At 45.1% G+C, this 25,409-nt stretch overlaps 1 protein-coding gene across 4 annotated transcripts in view; it reads left to right on the forward strand.

The window, feature by feature from the left end:
- The window catches only part of PDE4B (phosphodiesterase 4B), a 191,148-nt gene that overhangs the window by 10,647 nt on the left and 155,092 nt on the right, over positions 1 to 25,409 (forward strand). For 3 of the 4 annotated variants that reach the window (XM_083845730.1, XM_083845729.1, XM_083845731.1), the window contains exons 2-3: positions 16,921 to 17,029; positions 19,451 to 19,686. In XM_083845730.1, coding sequence (XP_083701856.1) covers positions 16,988 to 17,029; positions 19,451 to 19,686 — 278 coding nt within the window. In that variant the 5' untranslated portion in view covers positions 16,921 to 16,987. Of the gene's footprint in view, positions 1 to 16,920; positions 17,030 to 19,450; positions 19,687 to 22,178; positions 22,208 to 25,409 lie in introns of those variants that run through there. The other variant, XM_083845734.1, reaches the window with a different exon arrangement.

The following is a 25,409-nucleotide window of genomic DNA, read 5'->3' on the forward strand; positions in this document are numbered from 1 at the left end:
AGACGGGGGAGCAGCTGATTTGCTGATGCCATAGGGTAACTTTGTAAGTCACCTCTCACAAGATGACATTTAGGAGGTCAAGGGATGCTGAACGTTTCTCTAAAACCACAGCGCAACACGCCCCGTTGGCAGTGTTTTGCAGGCAGTAATCTGCTGGAGTGGTTTTGTGGTTTTTGCAGACAAAGACAGTGTGAAGAAGCTGCAAAAGAGTGAGAGCTCAGCACCAGGATTTCCTCCTCGGTATTCCTTTAAGTGTTTTTCCTTTATAGCAGCGTTTGTAAACTTGTAAACAAGAAATTGACCCTTTTCTTTGCTAGAATAAATAACCCTGCTGCTTTCATTTTTGTTTTTGCCTGGGGTTCCAACTGAACTCAGGTGCCACCGACAGACACAAGAAGCAGCGTTTCTTCTGGAAACTAACCCAAATAACGAGGCTGGCTGCAGCATGCCCGGGTCTGGGAGCTGCTGGGGCTGCAGAGTTTTCTCACGGACATACAGGATCAGTTTGGGGATGTAAACTCTGAAAAGCTCAGGAAAAGGAGAGAAATCTCACTCGATGGGGAGAACCTGCTCTAGCCATCTTGTTGCCTGACAAAGTTCAGTATCTGAGTCACGCAGATTGATGTGGGCTGAATGCTCTCTGCCTGCTTGGTGGACACCCAGTGAAAAATGGTTTCAGAGCATCGGTTGAAGTAACGGTACTGTAGTCAGATTGAAAAGTAAGTTCTTGCAATTGATTTTTGTTTCATTCATGCTTTTGTAACTCAGTAATTGCTCGAGGAAGCAATAGGCTGTGTACCACTTCAACAGAGAGTACCAGAAGAACCTTCTGAAGTTGCCAGAGCACTTGTTAAATGTGAAAGATAAATTGGGAACGGAGCTCCTTGCAGCAGGGATACGTTCAAGAGCGCTTATAAATAGTGAAAACAGGAACTTCAGGAAGAGGGGAATCTGAAATGATTAATCCTTGGTAGTAACCATTTCTCAAACTACAAGCCCAAATAAGAAACAGAAAATGATCCAACCTCACAAGAGCTCTTGAGAAGAAAATCAGTATAAAACATATGGAAACCTTCAGGGTGAAGCTGCTCTGTTTGATGGGATTCTGTTCAAAGAAAATCATATTCTCCTGATGCACGCTGTGCTCAGGAATACTAATCACAAATCTCACGCTGCCTGTGTGTGGTGCAAGATCTAAACCCACTGTTACCTATTTTGGTCATTCTGCTTGAGGAAAAGGCATCCGCACGTAGCATTTGCAGTCACTAGAGACATCAGCTGGGAGAATTGTCACTGAATGAGCACAAGATTCCCCATTTTTCATCTGAGGATGGCTAGTGGCGTTCTGGTTCGCAGCAGCACTAGCTATTCTGGGATGGGAGGCAAAGAACATTGAGAACCAGGATGGGAAGTGTTATTTTGTCAGGTTTGATTCCACAAGCGCTTCTCTTCTTGCTGAAGAAACCTCTCTGGGTATTTAGGGTATATCTTTTAGGATCCTCAAGGAAGAGCAGGAAACTTGTTCCAGAATTGCCATCCTTGAAAGCCGCAGATGTTCTCCAGAGAGTCTTGGTGGGGAGGAACAGTGCAAAAGAGGAGAGTGCAAATGGGTCAGGTGTAGCAGCATCCTGCCTGCTAAGCCCGAGGTTTTAAAGGATTCTTGCTTGAGACAGCTCCAAAAGAGGTACATTGTCGAAAACTCTGGGCAAGTGGCCTCCTGCCATCATAACGATTAATATTCTGCCATAATAGTTCTTAGGATTCCTTTCCCTACTTCCTTTCCCCAGGCATATGGGGTTGGAAGTGAATGTGGCCAAGTTTCATTTTCTCTGTCTCAATTTTGTACTAAAATTCCTTCAGAAATTTCTGTTATAAATCTTCTTCACCAGTGCACTTTGCTAATGAATAAGGTACGTATGCAGCCTGCGGACCTCTGGATGAAGGCCATTAACTTGAAATACGCAGAATGATCAGGAGCCTGGCACTTCTACAAAACGCTGATCTTCTTTTTCCATCCTAGGCTTTACATTTGCTTTCAGCCTATGCATAATGTTTTGGTGTCCCGAAATCCCCTGCCTGTACCGTTACAGATCTGACGTGATGCTTGCCGTCTGACTAATGCTTCCCCTGCCTGTAGGTGAGTTGGGCCCCTGCGCATTTTCACGGTTTTCATTAGTTTTCATTCATTTCTGTAATTTTTGGAGGAGCCGCAAGACCATTATTTTTTTTCAGGCAGCTTGTGGGTCACTGGTGAATCAAATCAAATAGAAATCGAACACTTTAAATGCCTTTTCTCAGAAAGGCAAGAAGGAAGCAGTGTTCAAATCAAATCAAGCATAAGAACTATAAAAAGAAATACTTGTTTACCTATTGCTTAGTGTGCTTCTGGATCCTATTGGCAAATTCACAGGAAAACATACATTTATTAAGAAGGAAAAATAGTCAGGTCACAGATAAATACACAGGCAGATAGCTAACTGGAAGGAGGTATAAAGATGCATTGCTTTAGCATCTCCTTGTTTCTTAATCATTCAGTGTGAGTGTAAAAAATATTTGGTACGGGTACTAGTCTACGTGTGTGCAAGTACAAGTCTGGTAGTGTTCTGATGCAGGACTCCTGCTGCGTTGCCCAGCTGGAATGGAAATGAATTCCCCTCTTCAGTTATGTGCAATGGAAGTTGGAAAGTAGCAGCTAAGTAAAAGATAGGTTTTTTTCTTTAGACTAATGTAAAAATAGAGAAGCTTTGGGTTAAAAAATGGCAACTTAGTCCTAAGCAAAATCCTGTTGACTTCGTGCCCATCGGTAAAAATCTTTGGCAGATTTTGCTAAGTTAAATATTGTTTCTCCTTTGTGGTGTGAGCTGTTAGTGCTGTGGGGTTTGCTTGTTGTCCTCGTTACCAGGAGGAACTGCTGGAATTTACTGAGCAGTTTTGTGAGCTACGTTGCTTTATTTATAAAGTTAGGAACAAGCAGAAGACATCTTCCAGGCAACTCTCCATGGAATGGATCAGCTCCATGCGCCTCTCCACCTGCACAAACACACGTTCTCCTTTACTCCTTCACAGCAGGTAGTGGTCGTGATGGGTCTCCTGCTGCGCTCATCTTTTAGGGCTCTCCTTTCCTGTGCTGAATGCCTCAGAGAGAGCCCTTGCAACCAGCCCCCAAGGAAAAATGCCTTTCTGCCTTCCCACAATTCGCTGTCTGATCGGGCTGCAACAACACGGTGCAATCCCTGGAGTGGTTCTTGCTGTAACTTTTTCCATTTTACTCCGCGGAGATGTCTAATTGCTTCTTTATTTGGTAGGTCTTGTGGCTGCCTAATGGATCAAAGACCTGTGTGTCCGTAGGCACCAGCACTTGCTTTCCCGGATTACAGTGCAGAAACAGAATAGAAATGGTGAACCAAAATGGAAACCTCCACCTCTACAGCCGCGGTGCTGCTGGCTCCAGGCACATCTTTGTAAAGTCTGCTTGCGTGCGGTAGGCTGGGCTTCACATTTGGTTGTTCAGTGCTCTTTGAAAGAGGTGGATTGCAGCCAGGTAAAAAGGCCAGGTCGATAAGGCAGTGCGAGGGGCAGTAGGTACTCTGCGGCGTCTGTGTGTCTCCTGGTTGGGAAATGAGTGGTGTGCTCCGAGCTGTTGCACCTCGAGCTTCTGTTCAGTACCTTACGGTGCTCTGAGCAGTGCAGGGATCTTCCAGTCTGAAAATTAGCTGTGGATTTGAGAAAACTTGTGAGGGGTAGCTTTAGAACCATCCTAAGGCCTGCTGCTTCTTGGAGACTTGGCAGTCCTGTCCCCAGTACTTCAGGCTAAACACATCTGCAGCTAGTAATTATTCCCAACGCTGCTCCTGAGCACATTCCTTCTATTTCTACACTTGTACCAGTTCTCTGTGGTTCTGTAAAACAGGTTTTCTTCATGAAACCGTATGCTTTTCAGGCAACCAAACCCGTTTTATTTTTCGTTACTGATATTGTGTCTCGGAGCAAGCAAGTTGCAGAAGGATTGATGCTGTGAAATGCAGTCATGTGCAAGCCCAGCTGCTTCACACTGGCTTTTACTTCAGACATATTCCTTGATTTTTTTTTTTAAATATGGTTACAATAATAGGTTTTAAATGGGTACCCGTAGGTGTCTAAGAAGTGTACATTGTAATCAGGGTAATTAAATTCATAGAAATTAGTAGTTTGAAATAAAAAAAAAATAATTGCAAGCAGCATAAAATTATTTGCCCTGTGTTCTCATATTTGTCATTGGATACTTGATTAAAATGTTGTGCATGTTTTTACACTGTAAATATAATCAACTGTTATTATTGTTTCCATGATTTTTTTTTAAATTTAGAGTTCTAGAGAAGATTTTTTCCCTGTGGAAAGTCTGTAGGATCTGATCCTCTTTGCTTGTTCTGCAGAGGAGGGTGAAAGGAGTGTTCTCCATATGTCTGTGGGGTTAAAATTATCCTGAATGATGTGTGGCAATGGCTCTGCAGATAAATGCAGCTCCATGCTCCACAGCTAAAACGGATAAATCTAAACGGAGAGAGGAGCGCGGATGCTTTATTCCCGAGTCGTGCAGGGTTCTCCACTGGACTCTGTTGTCCCCATGCTTATGGTTTGGCCCTTTTAAGTAGGACTTTTTTTTAAAGCAAGCAGTAGATGTTTTTCCAAAAATGTGTGTATAAGGTAATACTGTAATCTCCACTACCTGGCTGTCTTCCAAAACGTCAGTCCCTGTGTTTGCTGCGATGCTTCTGAACCTGGGGTTTGCCTCGTGGTTCAAGCATTCCCTGCCGCTCCCAGCAGCAGAGGCCTGCCCATCCGTACCCTGAGCCTGCAAAGGTAGCCCTAAGGAAATGTCCTGACCGCTGCTTTGCTTGTGCTCGGTAGTTTGGCTTGCGAAGTGCTCATTTTTTTTCTTCTGGGATGCATTATAAATGCCGCTTGCAGCCAGGTTCCAACTGCTCCGCGCACCGTATGTACCGCAGAAATACAGCTGAGGGTACAGCTTTACAACATTCATCACAGGCAGCTAACTTGGTTACAGGAAAAAAAAAACGTTCCTTTCTGTCCTGAGTTCTGTACGGAGGGAATATGAGCATTTCCTTACCTCAGTGGAAGGGGATTTATGGAGGGCCGGGGGGGGCACCTGAGTGTTGGAATTAGGGAGGTGAGGGCCCCTGAAAGCAGAAGCTTTCACACCGTGCCTCCTCCAGCAGCCAGTACGAACAGATTAAACTGAACGCAATTAATAACATCAAAAAGAAATCCATTAAGTTGTTATAGTAACTGGGAGGCTGAGGTTTAAAATGTATGATCCGAGTGACTCAGCCGTGGGGGAAGGCGTGCGGGAGCCCGCGTGTGGCGTGGCCGCGGCCTGGCCTTCGCGCGGTGCCCTGGCGGCCTGGCCCTGCCCAGCGCTGCCCCGGGCTCGTGGCAAGGCCCGGGCTCTCAGCCCGGGTGTCAGCAGGGGGACGACTTCATGCCACCCGCTGCAAAAAAGCACGTGTTTTTCCTGTAGGATATCTGCCTAACAGTTAGCTCTCGTCTTTGCAGCATCTACGCTCGATCTCGTGTGGTGATACTTGAAGAAATTTGGCAGAACTCACCCGAAATAACTGGCAGGGGCAGCAGCGCTAGGTGGCTCTGAGAGGGCTTCATAAATAGGCGTGGGGGATGCTGTGGGTTCCTGCCCCGCAGCACCTCGTGTCTGGAGGTGCCCAGGAAGGGGGATAGGTGCTGGCATTCCAGTTGCCTTCCTGCGGGTTGTTTGGATCTGCTTACAGATCTGGAAGGAAGTACGTTACTTTCTTTGACCTCATTAAAAGTACTTGTGTAGAGTGAATGTGGGAAAGGGTCATTGTATTTCCCGATCTGTGCGTTTAAATTATTTGCCCTCGGTGTTTTCTCAAGATGTGGGATGCAGCGCTACCGGGCAAGTGCAAGGGAATTCACCTGGTCCCTCTGCAAGCAGGGTGTCAGTGCGTGGCGTGGGGTGTCTGCGGACCCGAGGGCAGAAATCTGTGAGGCTTCTTGCAGCTTCTGTAAAGACATTTTTTGCCACTGCAGTCTAGCTTGATTCTTCATATGTAGCTCTGCATAAGAAATTAATAATAATTCTCTCATTGCTCTGTACAGGGGTGATAAGAACGAGGTGAAAAGCTGATACCGTTTTTTTTAACCAATGCATTTTCCAAATTGTAAGAAAGTTGTCGATCTGTTGCTTTAAATTTTGCATGGAGACTAATCCGTGCTTTAAAACCCAGCTAGTAATTTAATGCTGCTGTTTTACTACAGGAGTGCAGGTGCCCTTTGGCTTTTCAGTAAGGTAATCCTGAAAGACGGGCGTTTGAAAACTCCTCCGTGCTGTTTATGCATTGGGGATTCATGTTGCTGGGTGGTAATTTAATGATTTCGAGGAGCCATAGTAAGCCATGTATCCTCTTAATCTGCTATTCATCTTTGAAAATCCTTACCTTTATTTTCTTACAGCCGTTTAAAGAAATGAAAGGAAGCAGGCACGTAGTTGTTACTCAGGTTTCTTTTCCCTTAATTGTCACATAAAACCCTCTTGCCTGGGAGTCGTGTTGAAAGCCTCTGGTCGCCTCACAGGGCTATAAAAAGTTTGTGGGTTTGAAGATTTTTCCACGCTGGAGAGGTGAGTCTAGAGGGTACAGTGAGGGGCATGTTTCCATGGCAATCTCTTCCGTGCGGGGCTGAAATCTGGCTGTAGTATTTCCATACAGAGGCGTCGTTTCCGAGCACAGACACTGAACCATCCAAGCCACCTTCGCAAGCCTCTTCTCCAGTGCCCGGTGCAGTGGTGCTGCCTCGCCAGAGGGAGTTTTGCTGCTCAGAGCAGCAGCAGCACCGAGGTCAGGTCTCCAGCATGTGATGTTGCTCGTAGGAGAAGATTATAGGACGGGCAGGACTTCTTTTGTCTTGAAAGCTGGCATTTCTCCTGCCCGGAAGGAAAGTCTACTTTGCCATCCAGAGAAAGCAACACTTTATTTATTTATTTTGTCTGAGTAAAGCACATCCTACAAACAAACCAGGAAACCTTTAAAAATGCTAGGGCACTCTTGTGACTTACTAGCATTTTGTAGGCTGGTGTGATGTGGTACAACAGGTCATTTTGTGTCTGCATCGTGCTGCTATTTTGACTTTTTGGCATTGGAACAAGTAGCAACATATTCTTCTGAACGAGGGGAAGGTTAGTTCGAAAGAATACTGTACTGATAATACCCAAATATGGTATTTCTGGAAAAAAAGTGTAGGAGCTAGTACTTGATGATCTGTGGCCAGTAGTGTTACCTGTTTAAAAAGAACCCAAATGTTTCAAAGACGGTATTTTCCTTTGTTGCTGCAAAGGTGAGGAACTGCCTGTTACCCCTCGATTTCCCAGTCTTATTAAAAGAGCAGTATTAATTGCAGCTACCAGCCGCCTCCTCAAGCAGTGCCTGAATGTCTCCTGCCTTATGGGTCAGAGACAACCAGGAAGGTATGAGTTGCTGCATCTAAAGGTAAAAACACTGACCCTTTTCATCAAGACTCCCGTTTTCAGTTGCTGTAGTTTCTCCACGTGTCCTGCTCCGTGCAGAGCAGAGGTCATTTTCTCGGTGGTTGGGATGCCTCTGCCCGTGCTTTGGGCGACCTGGGACTCTCACACATCCCAGCCTTTTGGAATTTCCAGCTTTGCAGTTCACTTTGCAACTTCAGCGTTGAACAATTTGGAGAGAAGAACCAGAATTTTCCTGGTGACACACACAGGAGAGCACAAAGCTTGTCCCAGTGAAGTGTGAAGTCTGTGCTCTGAGCACGGGTATGCTGAAAGTAGATTACTGAACAGCGCGCTCCTCGTTAATTGCACTCTTTGAAGTGACTGAATTCGATCAAAACTTTCGAAACTATGCAGCACGAGGCAGACACTGAGTGTTGGAAGCATCACCCCACATAATTAAGGGCTTGAAGAGCTTTAAATAACTAGGGGGAGAAATTACAATGGGAAACTTGAGGAAAATGCTGGTGTTACCACTTTCACCTAACATAATAGCACTTGATTTCTGAGAAAATTGCAGTGTTCTAAACTATTCTTTCCTTTTAAAAAAAAACGCTGATAACTTCAGCCTGAAATCTAGAAAAATGCAAATATTTTCCCAACAAACAAAATATCAGATACTGAATGAAACAAAATAGCAGTAGGATAAAGAAACAGTGACATCTGCTAAAAGAAAATCCTGGAATAAAAAAGCTTGAATGCTCTTGTAAATGAGGCTTTTTTCAATCTCTTGTTATGAAGTAGTTGTTCAGAATACAAAAATGGTGTCGTAGATGCCTCTTGAAGTGTACGAATTAAAAGATTTTAATGGAAGTGGTCTTAGCCAGTGGTTGGGAGGAAACATCTGTGCGTTTGAAGACTGCTGAAGGCTTTTCATTTGGTCTATTTTTCCCAAGGAAAATATAAAATCTCTTTAATACAGCTTCTTTACTGGAACTCTGAGGAATACGTTGTGTGAGCTTTGGGCTTTTTTTTTCCCACTCTGCCAGAATTTGGCTGTTGACCCTTGTACCCTTTTCCTGTGCATCGTCATCGCGCTGCTTTTCATTACAGTACTGCCATATCCTGAAGGTGTTTGCCATTGATCCAGGGCTCTGCTGGCAGCGAGTACGAGGTCACTCCTGATGGTTTTCTGGTAGTTTCTTCCCTTCCATTTCCTTATAGGTAAGGACTGAATGAAATAGTGTTTCATCTTGCAGGTTGCTTAGAGAGTGCCTTCTTCCAATTATTGTGGCTGCAAATCGAGACCCTGGGTGAGGTAGTGCAGGAGGCAGAGGGTCGCTTTCCAAGGAAGGAGTGCTGCAGTGCCCTCCTTTCTTTCCTTTCCCATCTTTCCTCCAGCGTGTCCTCGTCTGTGTGCATTTACTTTCTGTTCTCCTTCCACCCTCTAGCTTTGTCCCTCTCAGTGGGCTGTTAGGGGCAGTCAGCACGAGCCTAATTTGCTGCTTGCTGCTTTCATCGGGGGACTTTCGCGGGGTGGACAGCCAGGATGTTTTGTTCTGCAACAGCCAGTGTGGAAGAACTGGGGTAAATCAGGTTTGCAGTTGGCCATGCTACGCTAATGCAATAATGTCCGTTTTAGTACTCCAAGCGCCAGGCTTTGCCTCTGCAGATGAGGCTGTGCAATTTAATTTTTACTCTGTTTCTGTGTGGAAAGGAGACTTTCTGAAAACTGGAGCCGTTCGATGAACCCCTTACCCTCCAGAGTGAGAGCAGTATGTCAGGTGCTCTCCCTTAGACATGAATTTCGGGAAGAGTTTCGCTCTCCCAACAAGCCTTACATCCTGCAGGTACACAAGTGCCTTGGTTCTAAATGAACAATTATGTTATTTTCAAAATCTCAGAATTTAGCTGGTTTTAGATGAATAGTAAATAGGGGAGCTAGGGGAGGGATGTGAGTTAAAAATAGGTCCTCTTCTGATCTGTGTGCTTTTTCCTGGGCGCTCCTGCGCAGCGGTGAGCGTAGCTGGGTCTGTTTTCTTTCCAGCTCTGCTTTGACTGCTACGTGATTTTGAGTCAGTCGCTCGCTTTCTCCGTGCTTGTGTGTCCGCTGCTGTCAGACTGAGCCCACTCGGCAAAGCCTTGGAGATCTGTGGGTGAGAAGTGTTGCAGGGATGTTGTGGTTCGGCGTGTACCAAACCTGGGTAGGAGGTAGCTGAGGCAAGTTAGCTTTGCTGTGGGTGCCTGGCCATTTCTCCTAGAGATGACGTCTGTGTTCCTGTTCGTTTTATAGAATTTTTGAGACTGCAGCAGCAGGGAGTGGTTATTCCTGTGGTTAATAATAGAGTAATAGCAGCTACTCCTGCACAAAATCTGTGATCTAGAAAAAAAAAATAAATCCGTTGTTTTTCACTAACAAAAATGATGCTGCAGACAGGCAGAGCTGTTAGAAACGAGGCATCGAGTGTGAAGAGATGCTGTTAGCCCAGAAGTAGCCTCATTTTGCACTCGTTTAACGGCACAGAGAGATCTCTCAGACTCATCATTCTCCTTCCTTGGATTCCTTATGGCATTGTCTTTTATGTGCAGGCTATGATAGGCAATTTATGAAAATGCAATTTATCGGCTGCAGAACCCTTCCTGGTGCAGAGATGCTGCAGGCGGGCCAGAGACACATGGCGGCAGCCGGCTGCCCTGGAACTGGGCATTGGTTTCGCTTCTAATAATTTATTTTTTTTTAAATCTCTGCTCAGAAAAGCTAGTTACTCTTTTCCCTGTTCTCACCGCAGAAACCTTTGCTGCCGTTTGCCGTGGAGGAGGTTTTGCACCAGGCAGCGTCGCTGCCCTGTGAGGCGCTCGGGCCTCCCAGCCCCCTGCCCGCTGTGTAAGCTACCTGGGAGCCAGGCACGGCAGCAGGAAGGGTGAGGGAGGACTCTTGAAACAATTCAAGATTAAGGATGCTCCTCTGTTAGGGGTGTTGGAGGATGTGTTCGTGCTAGGATGCTCTTGGTTTGCAGGCTTGTCTCCTGTGCTTAGGGTCGGTGTGTTGCTCGCAGCGTGGCTCCAGTGTTTTAGAAGTAAAAGTCCTCCTTGCATGCTGTCTGAAGTGGCCTCTCCCCGTGGAAACTGCAGGGGGAAGAGAGCTGCTCGGTGGATTTTTAGAGCTATTGCCCTTGGGACGAAAACAATATTGGAGAGACTTCAGGAAGGTAAGAAGTAAGCCAGTGGCAGGAGGCAAGAGCCGTGTTAGCTGGCGGTGGTACCGTGAGGTTCCCCATGCTGTTCAGCCAGCCCAAGCTAATCCTGCCTGACCTGTGCTGCTGTTACCTGGGGAGACCAGCGAGGCTCAGTGAACCGGGCTCCTTCCCTAACAAAAACACCTGGGGAGCATGAAGTCTATTGTTTTTTGTTTTGTTTTTCTTTTAAAGCAACCTTCCAATCTAAAGGGGGAGATTTGCATGACACGCGTTTTGCTGCACCATTTTTTGTTGTGTTTTTAAACTGACACAGTCTCTTTAAAAAGCATAATTAATAATTGTTCTCTGCTCTCTGAGTGCTGTTCAGCTGCACTCCGAGGAGTGGGAGGCTCTGCTAGTCATTTGCACATGGAACAAGGAAGGTATAAATTGTGTCTTTTAATAGTATGCTTCACTTTCCAAAGTAATTACCTTGGAAGTCATGTATGTGCTGGTAGCCACCGCTATTTCACTGCATCCTTTGTTGCTGTCAAAATTGATTTTTAAACTAATTGCTTTTGACCACAATATTAGACAAACTTTTAGAAATACGATTTTAAAATCATTAACGCAGTGAAGGAAATAGAATAGCAGTTTTAGCTCTTTCCCCTGCTCAGGCTATTAACGTTTGTTTGAAAAATTCCTGAAAAAAATAGGGTTGTACTTCCTTAGCAGTAGTAGTGAAAAAATACGGATTGTATTTCCGTGGCGTTCTGCAGAGCAGGATAGGCCGTATGACAGTCAGCAGTGTAACAGTGGCTTCAAATTAGTACTGCTTTTGCTGATCAGGCCTGCAACAAATGAGGAGCAAAGGCAATCTGAGTGTCCCCTCTGCTGGAAACCAAAGAGTTACTGGGATTTCGGGCGCAGACTGCCTTGGTTATTCTCAGCTTTAATGATTAGGTTGCCAGAGAGAAGATGAGCCTTTGCAGTCCTCTTAACCTCGATGCTAGCTCAGTAAGCAACCTGCTAATGAAAGTTAAGACACTGTGTTAATAAGGATAATTTACCCAGCGGTAACATGGGCAGGGAGGTTTTTGAGAAGTTTTTTATTTGCCCCCGCAGTATCCTGCCTTTGACAGAACTTCCTCAGATATGTACGTGGAGTATCCTGGGTATGGCATTGCTCTTTTAAAATCAAAGACCCGATTTCATTTACCAATTGTAGGCAAATTTGCTGTTGTATTACATCACACAGATGCCTTCTCGCTGAAATCACCTAACTCAGACTCGGTTTGTGCATCCAGCCCGCAGTTCACAGGGTGCCGGTTCCAGGAGAGCTTTGAGCAGTGGTGGAGGACAGAGGCGAGCAGGCTCGGCCCTGGTTGGGTGATACCGGTAGCTTGTTAGCACTCCTACAGCAAACGATTTGTGTGAGAATTGTGATTAAAAAAAACAAACTACAAACAAAAACCTGGTTTGACCTCTCAGGGCAATTCTGTCTTTTCTGTTTTCCTAGGCCCCAAGCATTGTGGCAGTAGATGCTCTTGCTTTTGCTTTGTGTGGTGCTGCAAGCCTGCAGTAGCCTTTCTGGTGATTGATGGACATGGGAATGGGCTGACTTTTCAGAGGAGTGAGTCTCCCGGGGCTGCCATAAGCTCTGCAGACCAGTTCAGTTGTTTCTGATCACAAGAACTGGCAGAAGACCAATGGAAAAAGCAAATAACTTTTCGCTCTCTAAATAGAGAAAAGGGCTGCTTGGGCAAATCTTACGTAGGTGTTTCTGGGAGACTGTGCGAAGGTAGCTGGACGGAATCGTGGTGGTCACCCAGCTAAAAGTTCAGGGCTCGGTGCTGGGGAACAAGAGCCAAAAGCCTAAGCGGATGGAAGGGAAAAACGTACGGGTGACTATTGAGTGGCTCAAGACTCTGTGTGTGTGTGTGTGGTGCAAAAAACCTAAATTCCTGCGACTAATTTTTCAAGGAGTGTGATTTCAGCAGAACCGTTTGACTGGTATTTCCCTGAAGGTGCTTTTGTTGTGGGTACAGCCTGCTCCTGCTGTGGGTGTGCAGCTCCAGCGCCGCTGTGCTGCGGGCCCTGACCTCGTTTCCTTGCCTGCAAGTGAGCTGAACTTCCTAGCAATCTGAGGGCAAATACTGCTTTTTTATTTTAGACTTGCTGGTTTTATTAAAAATAAAATGCAAAGCCATCACTGGTATCAATTGCTAGTTATATCTCAGCTTGTCTTTGACTAATGCTAAGTCCACGTAAGGTTTATTTTTCTTCCAGCAACCCTGTGCAATTTCCAGTCCACGTGCTTCGTCTGGGAGAACGAGATGTGAGATTGTCACGTTTTTTTGGTGACTGTCACCCTGTCGGAGGATGCGCTTCGTCCTGTGAAGCTCTGCTGATCTCCAAAGAGAATCAGGTTATTTGAATGTGATCCCAGCTCACAGATGATGTAACTGTCTGTGTGGTCAGAGCAACTCCTTCATCTCAGCCCTTTCCTTAGGAAGGCTTTTTTCGATCCATTTTCTATCAATTCAGCGTTCAGGTCAGCTGCAATCTTCCTGGCCCTGCCGTGTCCGGGTGTCATCAGGAGGGGTGGGAGGGCGAGCCTGCTTCCATGTAACCCTCTGGCTCTAAACCTGCCCGTGCAGAGGCCGGAATGTGTGGGGAGACAGTGTCATGGCGAAACACGTGCCTGGTATTGCAAATTGTAGCAGAATTTGCACATCAAGATGCACTTTAGAAATTTCTTTAAATAGTGGATTTCACACTGGATGAATTCAATGGCTATTTTTAAAAAAGTGTGTAGGAAAAGCAGGCTTTATCACACACATCCACGTAGTTTTATCCGCACCGCTGTCAGTTGCCAGTTTTGAACCCTGCTGTTAATTCACACCCCCAGTATCAGGCTTCATCACCCTGAAATCACAGCGGCAGTTACTGTCACGTCTGAACAACGTGGTCAAGGAGCACGAAAATGGCCAAGTGCAGGACCCGGGTCAGCTCGGTGTAACCAGAAATCTCATGCCTTCCTAAGACACAGGCCAGCAAAATGGACTAGACCCAGCTGTGGCACTGAAAGAGTGCTTTCATTGTCGTCTGATACCACATGCAAAGTCATTCCCTGTTACCCGCACGTAGCTAGCCCACTGGCATCATGTCTTTTTTGGAGAGTTTGGGTAGAAGAGAGGAATTCTTTGCCTGTAATTCATTTTACATGAATTAGAATATGTGCCTGGAAAAAAAACCACACTTCTGGTACAGCCTCTTTGGGGTGGGGAATTTTTGTATTTTTGAATTTTTATTTTTCTTAGATGCTTGTCCCAGGTATCAGATCTTTTGTGTAAAGGCGCAAGGAAAGAACGACTCGGATTTTACTGGTAGTTTGGTCATGGCTAGTGGAAGTCTTAGGATTTTTCTTGGTAGCAGAAATGCAGTCCGTATTGAAAACAATATATGAGGTTTTTTATAATTGTTCATGTTCTGCTTAAACTTACTTTGGCAAACTGATAAGCATTTATGAAGGAGGGGCAGTTGTGCTGTGCGAGGGCTTTGGCTTCCACAGAACCAGCTGCTGGTAAACCTGGTCCCTTGCTCCCCACCTCGTATCCAGGGTCTGTTCTGATCCCGGAGTTCAGCACAATTTCAGAGACACCCTTAAACTCACATTCTTTCAGATTTTTTTTCCAAAGATGTTTTCCTCAGTACTTGTTTCTTGCAATTATTTCTTTTATATACGCTCTGTTACTTCTCCCAGTCGTGCTCCCTGCGGTCGGTAATCCTCCTGGCTTTTCTCACCGTGTCTTCTCACCGGTGCTCCCCGTGCCCGCGTTCAGGATGTGCAAGGTTGTTCATCACTCTCACAGACTCTGTACGAACTATTTAGGTCGCCACTCCTATATGAGCTGTGTAGAGTTGGCCGTATTAGTCTCTCTGAATTACTTAATCCATCAGATCTTAACAATTTCCTCCCGAGGCTGACCGCCAGCCCGAGGCACGGGGCCCTGCGAGCGTCTCTCTCCCTGTGCCCCAACGACACAGCTTTGAGCCTCTTTGCTGACAGCAGCCACGTTTAGAGGAGCTCTGAACATCCGAAGCGTGCCGAATTCCAGCGCCTGTGGGAAAACAGGTAGTCCTGTCCAGGAGGGAGCTGTGGTGCGTGTCCCGCGTTAAGGCGCTGGGGATCCAGCTGTGCCAGGGAGCTGTGAGCTGCTTGTTGTGCCACTCAGGAGACCGCTTCCTCCTTTTGTTCCTGCTCGTGAATTTTGCCTCTGTGTTGTAGAGCATTGCATATTATTTTTGGCAGCAAGTAGTCATCACGCTGGAGTTACTCTTCCTGCTCCGTGAATTCATGCCGCTGTCTTGGGCGTCGTTACTGGTGTCTCATCTCGTTTGCTGTCCGCTGTCTTTTTTGGATTCCTTTTTGAAAACAGGGCTGCATGGCTTCTCCCAGGTGTTGAAGATGGATTCAGATTGTTAAGTTTATTCTACCGTTTTTTACTGATAACGTAGTGTGACTTCTGTGCTGTCAATACAGTGTGAACTTTTCTCACTGCTGGGCTGCTCATCTAATTAATTACATCAGGCCTTACAAGCCAGGTAAGGTTTGCAAGGAGAAGCGGCACTGCCGGGAAGTAGCCTGGCCAGATTTTGTGCCCTGGTTCCCCGCCTGGAGGCTGTTCTCTGCCCTCTGCTCTTCCTTTTTTTCGGAGGGAAGCCAGTGAGGCGCTCAGGCAGACGAATGCCCCTGCTCCTTCCCAGTGCTCCTCCGTGCAGGGCCGCAGGACGAGGCGCCCAGCCCCGCGTGCTGGCGCTTGTGCAGAAATGGCTGAGCGCGTCTGGCAGGGATCTGAGCGCGCCCAGCGCTTTGGCTGGCGATGAGCGGGGACGTGCGTGTTGCATGTGTGAGCCCCGAGGAGAGGAGGGCAGCTGGAGGCGCCTGTGTCACCACCGGAGCTGCAGTCAGACCCAGCCACCGTGCTGGTTCTGTGGCAGGGTTTGCTCTGAGTTTATTTTGATATTTTTTCTCTCTCTCTTTTTCGTTTTTTCCTCCCGCAGCGTGGTCTGGTGCAGAGGGAAGCAGGTTCATTCCCTGCTTTCCTCCCGCAGGGAGCAGCAGACGAGCGGCTGACTGCTGGAGGCTGACGCTGCCGTAGGCCTGCGAGCAGAGGCACCGCTCTTTCACTCCCATGCTGCGCCTGAGACTTAGCGTGCATTTGCTGTCCCCTTTTAAAATTTAAATAGGTAGTGGTGCGAGCTGAACAGCATTTCACCTGGACGCAGTGGCGTTAAACTAAACGCGAGCCCCCTGCAGCACAGATGCGTGGGGGCCGTGAGCCGAGGCACGCTGCCCTGCGTGAGCCTTCTCCCCGAGCTGCCGCCGCAGGTGGGGACCCGAGGGCGGGTTTGCCCACCCAGCAGCGCTGTGCGAGGTGGTGCTCAGTGCCTGCCCTGCCGTGGGGCTGTGCACTAAGGGCAGGGGTACGGGCTGCTGCTTTCTGCCACCCTGTGTCCCAGGGGAGAGCACCGGGAGCCAAGCTGCGGTGCCACGTCCGCTCCTCTCCGGCTGGGTACATATGGCTGGATTTGTACGAGCAGGAAATCCGCAAGGAAAAAGAGCAGGGGGCTCGGGAACCCTGCAAGGGGGCTCGGGAACACTGCAAGGGGGTCATTCCCCTCTGCTGGTCGCCCCTGCTGCCTCAGTGCTCATTGGTTCAGCGTGGCTGCGGTGCCACCCTCGCCAGAAGGCCGTGGTTTCGTGGCTGAAGTGCTCGTTGTGTGCGTGCCAGCCTGATAGTAAATAATGCCAAGATTTACAATTAATTCTTAGAACCAAATGCAAATGCAATTCTTAATTATGGTTTTTCGGACTGGCTTCTGTCAGAGGCAGCTCAAGCCTTTCTCTAGGACTTCTTGTACTCTTGAAAAGAGCTCAATTAAGGAAAAATCTGCTGCAAGTGGAACCTGTTAGCTTTGATCCTGTATCACTAGATATATTTCAGGGCTTGCCTAGATTATAGAGCCTTGTGAATACCGATTACTTTTAACAAGATTTGAGTAGATGTTAAATTACTCTTTCACTAATGGAGAGCTACGCTTGCATAACATCCGCTGCCAAGTGTTACATGAAAATGGGCAGTAAGTTATGAATCAGCTGTGATATCAGCAGTTAGCTGCATAGTTTGTCATCAAAAATGGTTTGTTATTCAAAATTACAGCTGCAGCTGTTTTTTCTTTCAGGTCGCTCATCTGAAGAAATCGGATTGAACAAGAAGTTCATATAGCAGGGTGCACTTTAATCTCAATAATGAAGAAAAGCAGAAGTGTCATGACAGTGACTGCAGATGAGGTATGTTTCTTCAAAAGGTGTGTTTTATTTATCCCAATACTTTATGGAAGTAAGGTCAAAAGTTTGTTCTTTTCTTACTTTGTAACTATCAGCTGACTTTGCTTCGGTCACTCATTGATTTTCTTACAGTTGCTTGCAGCTCATACACTAAGCATAAAATAAGGGCCACACACTTAAAAACAAAGAAAAAAAAACGAACACCCACACCATGAGTTCTGAAGAGTTTTATGCAGAGCTCGTACTTTATTATTCTTTGCTCTGTGCAATAATGACATCTGGGAGGACCGAACATTCACTTCCATATCTTGTGGAAGCTCTGTTCTGGATCCCATCTTTGTGCATGTGTAGTTATATACTTGCAAGCATTTCGACATCTCTTGCTACTGTAGTTGCTGAACACCTAATGTGATGCATGTGTTATTCCATTACTACACTTGCTAATCATCGTAATCCCCTATTAATTAAATGCCAGTTCCCGTTCTCTGGAGAAATGCATCAGCTTGTAATGATGGCATGATAACTGCAGCGTTAATTGTCTTGCTTGTCACAGCTGGGACTCTCCAAAACTGGAAAACTACAGGAATGTATAGGAAAATACAGTGGAGGAGTAGAACTTAAGTGTATCCTATAGCACTCCTCCAGTAGATAAGTGATTCTTTTACACTCTTAGACCATACATTGCACTGTTTCAGGGTCAGTTTGCCTGCATGTGATGCTGGGGTTGCTATAGCCATCTCAGTCCTTGCTGATAATGAAAACAGGCATCTGACATCTAATGGGAAGTTAGAAAACACTGCTGTACGTTTCTTAAATAATAACAAAAAGAATAATCTTACAAAAATTATTCATAAAGGCATGTCAAGTCAGATCCCCCTGTAGAAGCCAGGCTTTTCTTTCTGGGCTTCTTAGGAATACTTTTGACCAGATTTTAGGCTGTGGAAGAGTAGGGTTTGTATCACTGAAGCTCTCTAGGATGTTTTTGAAAGCACAGCATGCCAGATATTTAAACTTCCATCTAGGTCATTATGATTTTGATGTTTTAGTAACTTCAGGGCCCTGCACCAGCGTGCCCTGTAGCACTTCAGACTACAATGAAGGAGAGCGGTAACCGTGGGCCATGTTGTTTCCTGTCTGGATGCTTTGCATGGTTGTGGGATGGGCAAAAAAGTAGGGAAAGTCGAGGAAAGCGGTAATGTGCCGTTCTCATGTCATTCTTGTCTCACTCCTGTGTTGAGAGTCCTTGCTGCAGTAAGGGAGCAGGCAGTACCGTAGTCTCGTGTCTATGGAGAACATACTTTCCATTAGAAGCTATGAGGCAGTGGTGGCCTCGTGCTACTTTGTAGTTGTTCCTGAAGGACCTAGGAAGTGATTATGGAAACTTACACCACTCGTTTATTTTTCAAAGTTACCAGTTACCTGTTGTCACTCAATGCTCAACATGTTTCCCCAGAGGTGAGGCAGATCCTTCCACGCTCAGTGCTGGCTAGAGAGGTGGAGGAAAGGATGCGGTGGTAATAGCTGGACCAGAAAGTGAACCTAGGGATTTGGGGAGGCTGGAAGGTGGGCTGAGGGAGGTCTGAGAAGGGTGGAGAGAGCAGGGAAGAGATCAAAATTCGGAAGCAGGTAGAAGAAGAGTAAAAATGTAGAGAGGTGGTCATATATATACGTGCCTATTACAATAACCCTTCAGTTTAAACTGCTCACAACACAGAACTATTCTCATTTGCATTGGACCAGCTAAATTCTGTAATACCAAAAGTGATAGCCTTCTTACAGTGCTGTTCTGCTCTGGGAAAACCTCCGGCTTGGATTTGGGAAGAATGATGGCCAGCTCTGTGATCATGTTGGCGCTTTGAGATAGAAATAAATAGAAGCTCTGAGAGAAAAAAAAAAAAAAACACAAAACAAGCAAACAAACAAAAAACCTATTTCTATTAGAAATGACAAGCACAGGGGGTAGGGTAGCCCAGCAGGAAGTTCTTCTCACCGAGTCGTCAATGATTCAAAATGTACCTGATTCAAGATGTACACTTCTCTGTGCCTGGTGAATCATCAGAAGAAAAAAGTGGCAAACCAATATGTTTGTGCTGTGGAGTGGAATGATACGTGAGATGGATGTTGAGTGGACTTTTCTCTGAAAAAGTGCAAAATATCAAAAGTTTAATATATTACCAAAGTGACTTGGATTATTGAAGTGTTTGTTTAGATTAGAATTTAGCCTAGACAAGTTATGAATGAGTTTTCAAGTTAATTCATAACTTGATAAAATAACAATGCAGCGCAGTCAGACTCTGCCAGGATTTCATAAAACAATTATCTTTTGTGAGTAGCTGTGACTGTAGAACAGTGTAATTGAGTGTGGTTTATTCGCATGGAAGAAACTGATTGTTTGAAGAATTTCGTTGGCTTTTCTCTTTGCAGAATGCTCTGGATTACCTGGAGTGTGGGCTGAGTAAGTCCTACAGTACTTCCAGCCATGCTCTGGGCATAGACCTCTGGAGAGGAAGAAGGTGTTGTTCTGGCAATTTGCAGTTACCACCGCTATCCCAAAGACAAACGGAAAAAGCAAGGACACCCGACAGAGACATTGTCTGTAGACCAACAACTCTGCCTTTGTTGACACCTCCAAGTATTGCGATCACCACTTACCAAGACTGGTAGGTTATTTTCCTTATGAACCTCATGTGGTTGTTTATTTACGGTTTGCTGTTGTTTCCTATTTTATTTTTTTAATTTTTTTTTCTTAAAGGCACTAAATAATGTGTATATTAATCAGTATTGTTGACGTGTATCAGTTGGTGTATCGTGGACTTCTGTTTGCAGAGTAATTGCCAGCCCTTTTTGAAACTCTTCTTCTGTTATGGACCTCTTCTGTTCACTTTTTTATGCATTTTTTTGAAACTTTTGCGTTGTAAATTCTGATCTTGGTGAAAGGATTTGTGTTATTAGCTTTCCACCCGCAGAAAATGTGGATTGCTCAGGATGGCAATAAACTCTTTTAAAACAGTTCGAGGAAAGAGGCTTTAGCTCTCTGGCTGTTTTCTGTGAAAATGTTAGAAGGAAGGCTTGGAAAAGCATTTGAATCCGGTGTTAAGCTAAAGAAAAGTCCTGAAGAAACTATAGGAGAGCTGGTAAAAGGGGGTTGCGAAGAGGTGAGTTCCAAAACAGAAACTGAATGCTAAGTGCCAAAGCAAGGAAATTCATCTGGAGGGAGGAGAGTTAGACAAGTAAGTGTTCATGATTTGGCATTGCAATGATAGAATTTAATGACAAAATAAAGTCAGATGTCCAGCTTACCATATGATTTTTGAAATGGCATTGCTATGCAATGGTAAACACCGTCCTTTTAACTTAAAGTGTGCTTTGGGTTCTAGTTTTTAAATAATCCGTTCTCCATTTCATTTTCTGGCTGCAAGGTGTATTCACTTCATTATTTCAAAATCTGAATCTGGTTTTAGCTTCTGTTAAGCTCAGCACTCTTTTTGGAGGACCTCCAAAATTCCTTTGTTACGGTACTTTAGGAAAAACAGTTTTCCTATTGAAAATGGAATTTTAAACAATGCACTTGACATAAGGAAATCAAAGAGGAATTAACAGGTGTTTTTGCTTAATATTTGCATTTAACTGCTGTGAATAAAGTTAACAAAACGAGTTATCTAATTTCAGATGGATCATGTGTTTTGACAGTAAAAGGTTTGGTTCGCCTTTTTTGAGCATTTTAAGTGTTTCCCTCTCATGCACGTTAAGCAATTTGTAATCTTGTCTACAAGACGATGTAGAGCCTATTCATAAGGTGTGGTTTTGAGAATGAATTAATTTTGGTCTTTGAATAAACCTTCATGCATGACTTAAGAAAATGCAAGGACTTGCAATGAATTTATGATTAGCTTCATCGGGACACAAGGGGGCATTGCCGCGCCTCTCTCCCATTACAGGAGAATCAGTGTGTATTGTACGAGGTGCGTTTTTTCTGGGAACAGTATGCCAGTCAGAGAGAAGGCACTTACAGCTGATACTCGGGTTACTGTTATTTCTTTATCATTATTCATAAGTAAGCAATTAGCTTCTGACTTCTTAATTTTGCTTGAATCTTGCATATCTGTTTGTAGCCATATAGAAAGTCGGTGTTGCTGGTTAGCGTGACCCTTTGCAAGCAGAGTGCTGTTCCAACACACCTTAGCACACAGGTGTCCTTGTGTCTCCATCGCCTTTCTGACCCGGGCACCAGCTAGACTGACTGCTCGTACAGCTGGGCAGAAAGTGGGTCTAAACTGCCCCATTTTCTGTTTAAGTTCTGGTCATCAAGGGTCTCGAATAGGTTGACCCAGTTCTGTACCCCATGCTGGGCAGCTGCTTACCTACAGGATTTCAGGTTACGTGGGGCCTGAGCGTGCCCTGAGGGAGCGCAGCCATGCTCGAGACGTGTCAGTGTAGGAGTGGTACAAGATGGATCTGGTCCCTAAGCTATTTTGGCTTCTATACCATGGTACAGTCCTGCATGAAATACACTCCAGAGGCAGCTTGTATTTATACAAGCCCAGTTTGTGCCATTCTGTTGGAACAGCCTTGGAATGATATGAGCATTAAGAGACTCAGTGAGTGGGCAATAAAATGATAGGAAAATTTCAGTGTAGATAAATACAAAGTGATGTATCTGAGCACGAAAGGATCGTAGCTGCAAAGCAATATTACTGCTCAGCAGCAAAATCCTCGGTACAGGAGAGAAGTCCGATGGAATTGCAAGGTCAGTGCTCGTTAATGGTCAAAAAAGCAGATCAAAAGTTAAGGATCTAAAGGAAAAGAACGGAGGTTAAAACAGGCAGCATCAGGACGCCGTGGCAAGAGCCCATTATTTACTACGTTTAATTAACTACCATTATTACTACTGCGCTAGGAATGCGCGGGAGGCTGGAGCTGTCCCGCGTGGAAAAGACACAGCTGAGGAGAGGGATGAGACAGACATCTTACGAGCGGCGTGAACAGAAGAGGTAGCTGATCTAACACCACTGCTCCGCCGCTGAGTATTCAGGTCTGCGCTGCTTTAGGCCTGTAACCCCTGTCTCTGCGCTATGGAAAGGGTTCCCTGAATTTATTCCTTGGATTGAGCTTCGGGACCCAGGCATTTCCTGGCCTCTGCGTATGTTCCCTGAGGTGCAGCCTTCCTATGGCTAGTACAAAGTAAGTTTGTTGATGCTGTTATAGAAATGATTTTTTTGGGCATGCGATAGGAAACTCTCCACTGACATTTAAGTGTAAATGGCATTGGTTGAGGACACTTGGGGTTCACACAAGTAAAATGCATAAATAATATAAGGGCCAGACTTGGGTTTTCTATAAGGCATATAGGGTGCATAAGATTTATCGTGATTTAAAATGACATTCACTTAGTATGGTTTTTTTTCCTGAGGACTCACAGAGTTGTAGCGTGGAGACACTCTCTAGAAGACTCGTTCAGAAGTGTGTAGGTTTACCTGAGCTTTCTGCGAGCTATTTCTGTGCATACAAAATCCCGTAGACAGTTGCAAAACACCTCATTATTATGACATGAAACATGAGTCTTTGAAATAATGTCATTATTTCATTTGTCGACTGTGCGCAAATTTCTCTTTTCATTTTTTTTTTAATGACTGTAAGTTTATAAAAGAGCTTCCTTGTGGTATCAGCTGACTTTCCTTTCTGAAACACAAATTCCTCGTTACACTGTTATATTTGGTATTTCTTCAGGAGTACACGCAAAACGTCTATACGAGACGTTGTCTCTGTCGCCTAGGCAGGTTTGATGGAGGTGAGGCTTTGCATGGGCATTACGAGCTGAACAAAGAAATCCCTTTGATTTGGGGTTTTGTTTCCTGTTTGTGCAAGCCATTGTTGTCTTTGTAGAAATTTATCATCTTAGCCAGAAAAGCAATAAGGTGGTTTGTGGAGACGCAGGGATAAATCAAAACCCTATCGCCAAAGGATTGCTCTGAACGGTGAATGCTCTAAAGGGGTGCAAAACCTCTGACTTTGCTGGGGTCACTTCGCTCCTGTTAAATCCATCAAATCCTTGGGAAAATGCTTGCTGCGTGTATTTGGGGTGTGTGTTCTGCTGAGCCAGTTTCTACCAGTTTTTCCATTTCTTATTGGTACAAAACCCTCTGCTACACGGGGTATGTTAACTTCTTGGAGGGCAATGGATAGGCTGAGATGACTCTGGAGGTAATAATTAAAGGAGTTCTGTTGACGTCCAAAGATGTGAAAATAGATCAATGGCTAGGAAGGGGAAAAAAAAAAAACCCAATTAACAACAACAACAGAAACTAAATCAACCCCTCCCAGCCTCAATACCTACGTACCTAAAAGATCTCAGCTGATTTCCAGCAGCACTTGGTAGAGTAAGATCACAATCTAAATGATTGTGCTGCCTGTTGACCACTGCAGGATGCCAACAAAGCAAGTAGGATTAATTCTGGTACACGTAGTAGAGCTCAGGTGGGGATTTTGGAATAGCCGTGCATCTTGCACAGAGCTGTACGTTACCAAGCTCTGCAAAATCTTGCATCTCGTTGGAGAATATAGCCAGATTATACTGCAGTGGCTTCAAGACTTTGTTTCCTTTTAAAAATACTGGTCACTGTTGGTCAGGTGAAATTTGGTTCTGCCATCACTGTAGTAGTACAAAATTCATCTGCAGCACCAGTGCTATGTTAGAGGACGTGCTGAGAATGTGATTGAGGAAATCCAGCTGTTCCTGGGGTGGCAGGGACTGTGATTTGAAGAAAGGCATAACAGAGTTCAAATACAGAACGTGTTATTTGGGAGGGGCAGAGGGAAATAAGGCATAGCTCATTCCTTCCATAAGTGTTTTTCTGCCACATTTTTTCAGGAATCACCCAAAATTCACCTTCGGGTGGTAATACAAAGGTAAGAACTATGGGAGGCTGAGCCATGACTTACATAACATTTTAACTGAAGATACATGGGGACCTAAAAATAAAGCAGCTCCTGAGGGTTCTCTCTCTCTTTCCCTCGCTCTCTTTAATGTTAGAATTGTATTTTCTGGAGACGAGTGCTGCTGTAACCAATAAAGAGAAAAATGGGCAGGCTGACTCCAAAGCAGTACCGTTAAGCTGGCTGTGGTGGAATAACATTTTGTGTGAAAATGGCAAGGCAGTACCCATACAAAATAGCTTCTGTAGTTTGTACAGGGGAAGAGGGATATAGGATATAGACCTTCACGTGGCAGTCTGAAAGTAGAAGCCTTATAAGCAGCTTTCGTACAAATATTGTCCATATTTTCATAACGGTTGTTAAAATATTTGCAGCAACCCTTTTCCATGTTTCATAACTAAAGCTTTGTGATGATAAATCCAGGCAAGAGGGAAGAACAAAGGTGTGAACGATGCATTTGTAGCTACACCTGGAGCATTCAAAATAATTCTCTTCCCCTGTTCTTTGATCCTTACCAGCTCCTGGGTTGGGTTTGGCAGAGAGCACTTCTCCTTTACACCATTTCCATGTGTTTGTTCGGGCCGTGGAGATGCACTGACCATCGTGCATCAAGTTTCTGTGGTGAAACAAAGCTGTTTCATGGTCATAAAGAAATAAGCTGTTTATAATAATATAATATAATAATACGCAGGGAATATGGCTGTTCCAAGCCAGAAGGAAATGAGGCAGTTTTGAGAATTCTGTAAAGAGTTGATATGCGTAATATTAAATAAACGAATGAGTGCAATTTTTCAGGGCATAGAAATTCTGTTAAACATTTAGATGATGGTGTTAAATGTTGTATTGGAACATCTGTGCTAATTGTCCAACACAAACCACGCCTCGCTCTTCTCTGAGAAGTAAATAAGAACTTTTGAGGTTTGAAGGAAGTTGCAGCCTAACAGAATTGGTTGCTCTTCAGGTTGTGTTCTTTTCACTTAAAAAAATAAAAAAGAAGAAGAAGAAAATAAATCATTAATCTTTGCTTTTAAGGAATTTTTACAGCACTCATGATTAACCAGTAAACTACAGTGTTCTGTGTGTTCGTAAGCTTGTTGCATTAGCGCTGGTCATTTGCCAGTGCAAACTGGTGGTGGTCAAAATCTGGAAGCAAAATAGGCTTGATCCTATTTTCCGTGTCCATCTGCAGCTTGCCGAAGCAGGTAGGAAGCGGGGACGTGCGAAGGGCACGGGGTCGGTGCATGGCTGCAGCGAGCAGCATGGTGCAGCGCTACAATCATGTGCAGCGTCCAGGCCGGTGCCTGCAGTGCTGCAGGTTGTTCTCCAGGTGGTGATAGCGGGCAGCACATTAGATGCAGCATTAAAACCAAAACAACAAAATTCGGTGTGATTTTGGGCAACTGAGTCCGAGGCCGCGCCTTCAGCAGACGCTGACCTCAGCTCGGGCTGG

Source organism: Anser anser (assembly GCF_964211835.1).
Source record: "Anser anser genome assembly, chromosome: 8".
Lineage (NCBI taxonomy): Eukaryota > Metazoa > Chordata > Aves > Anseriformes > Anatidae > Anser > Anser anser.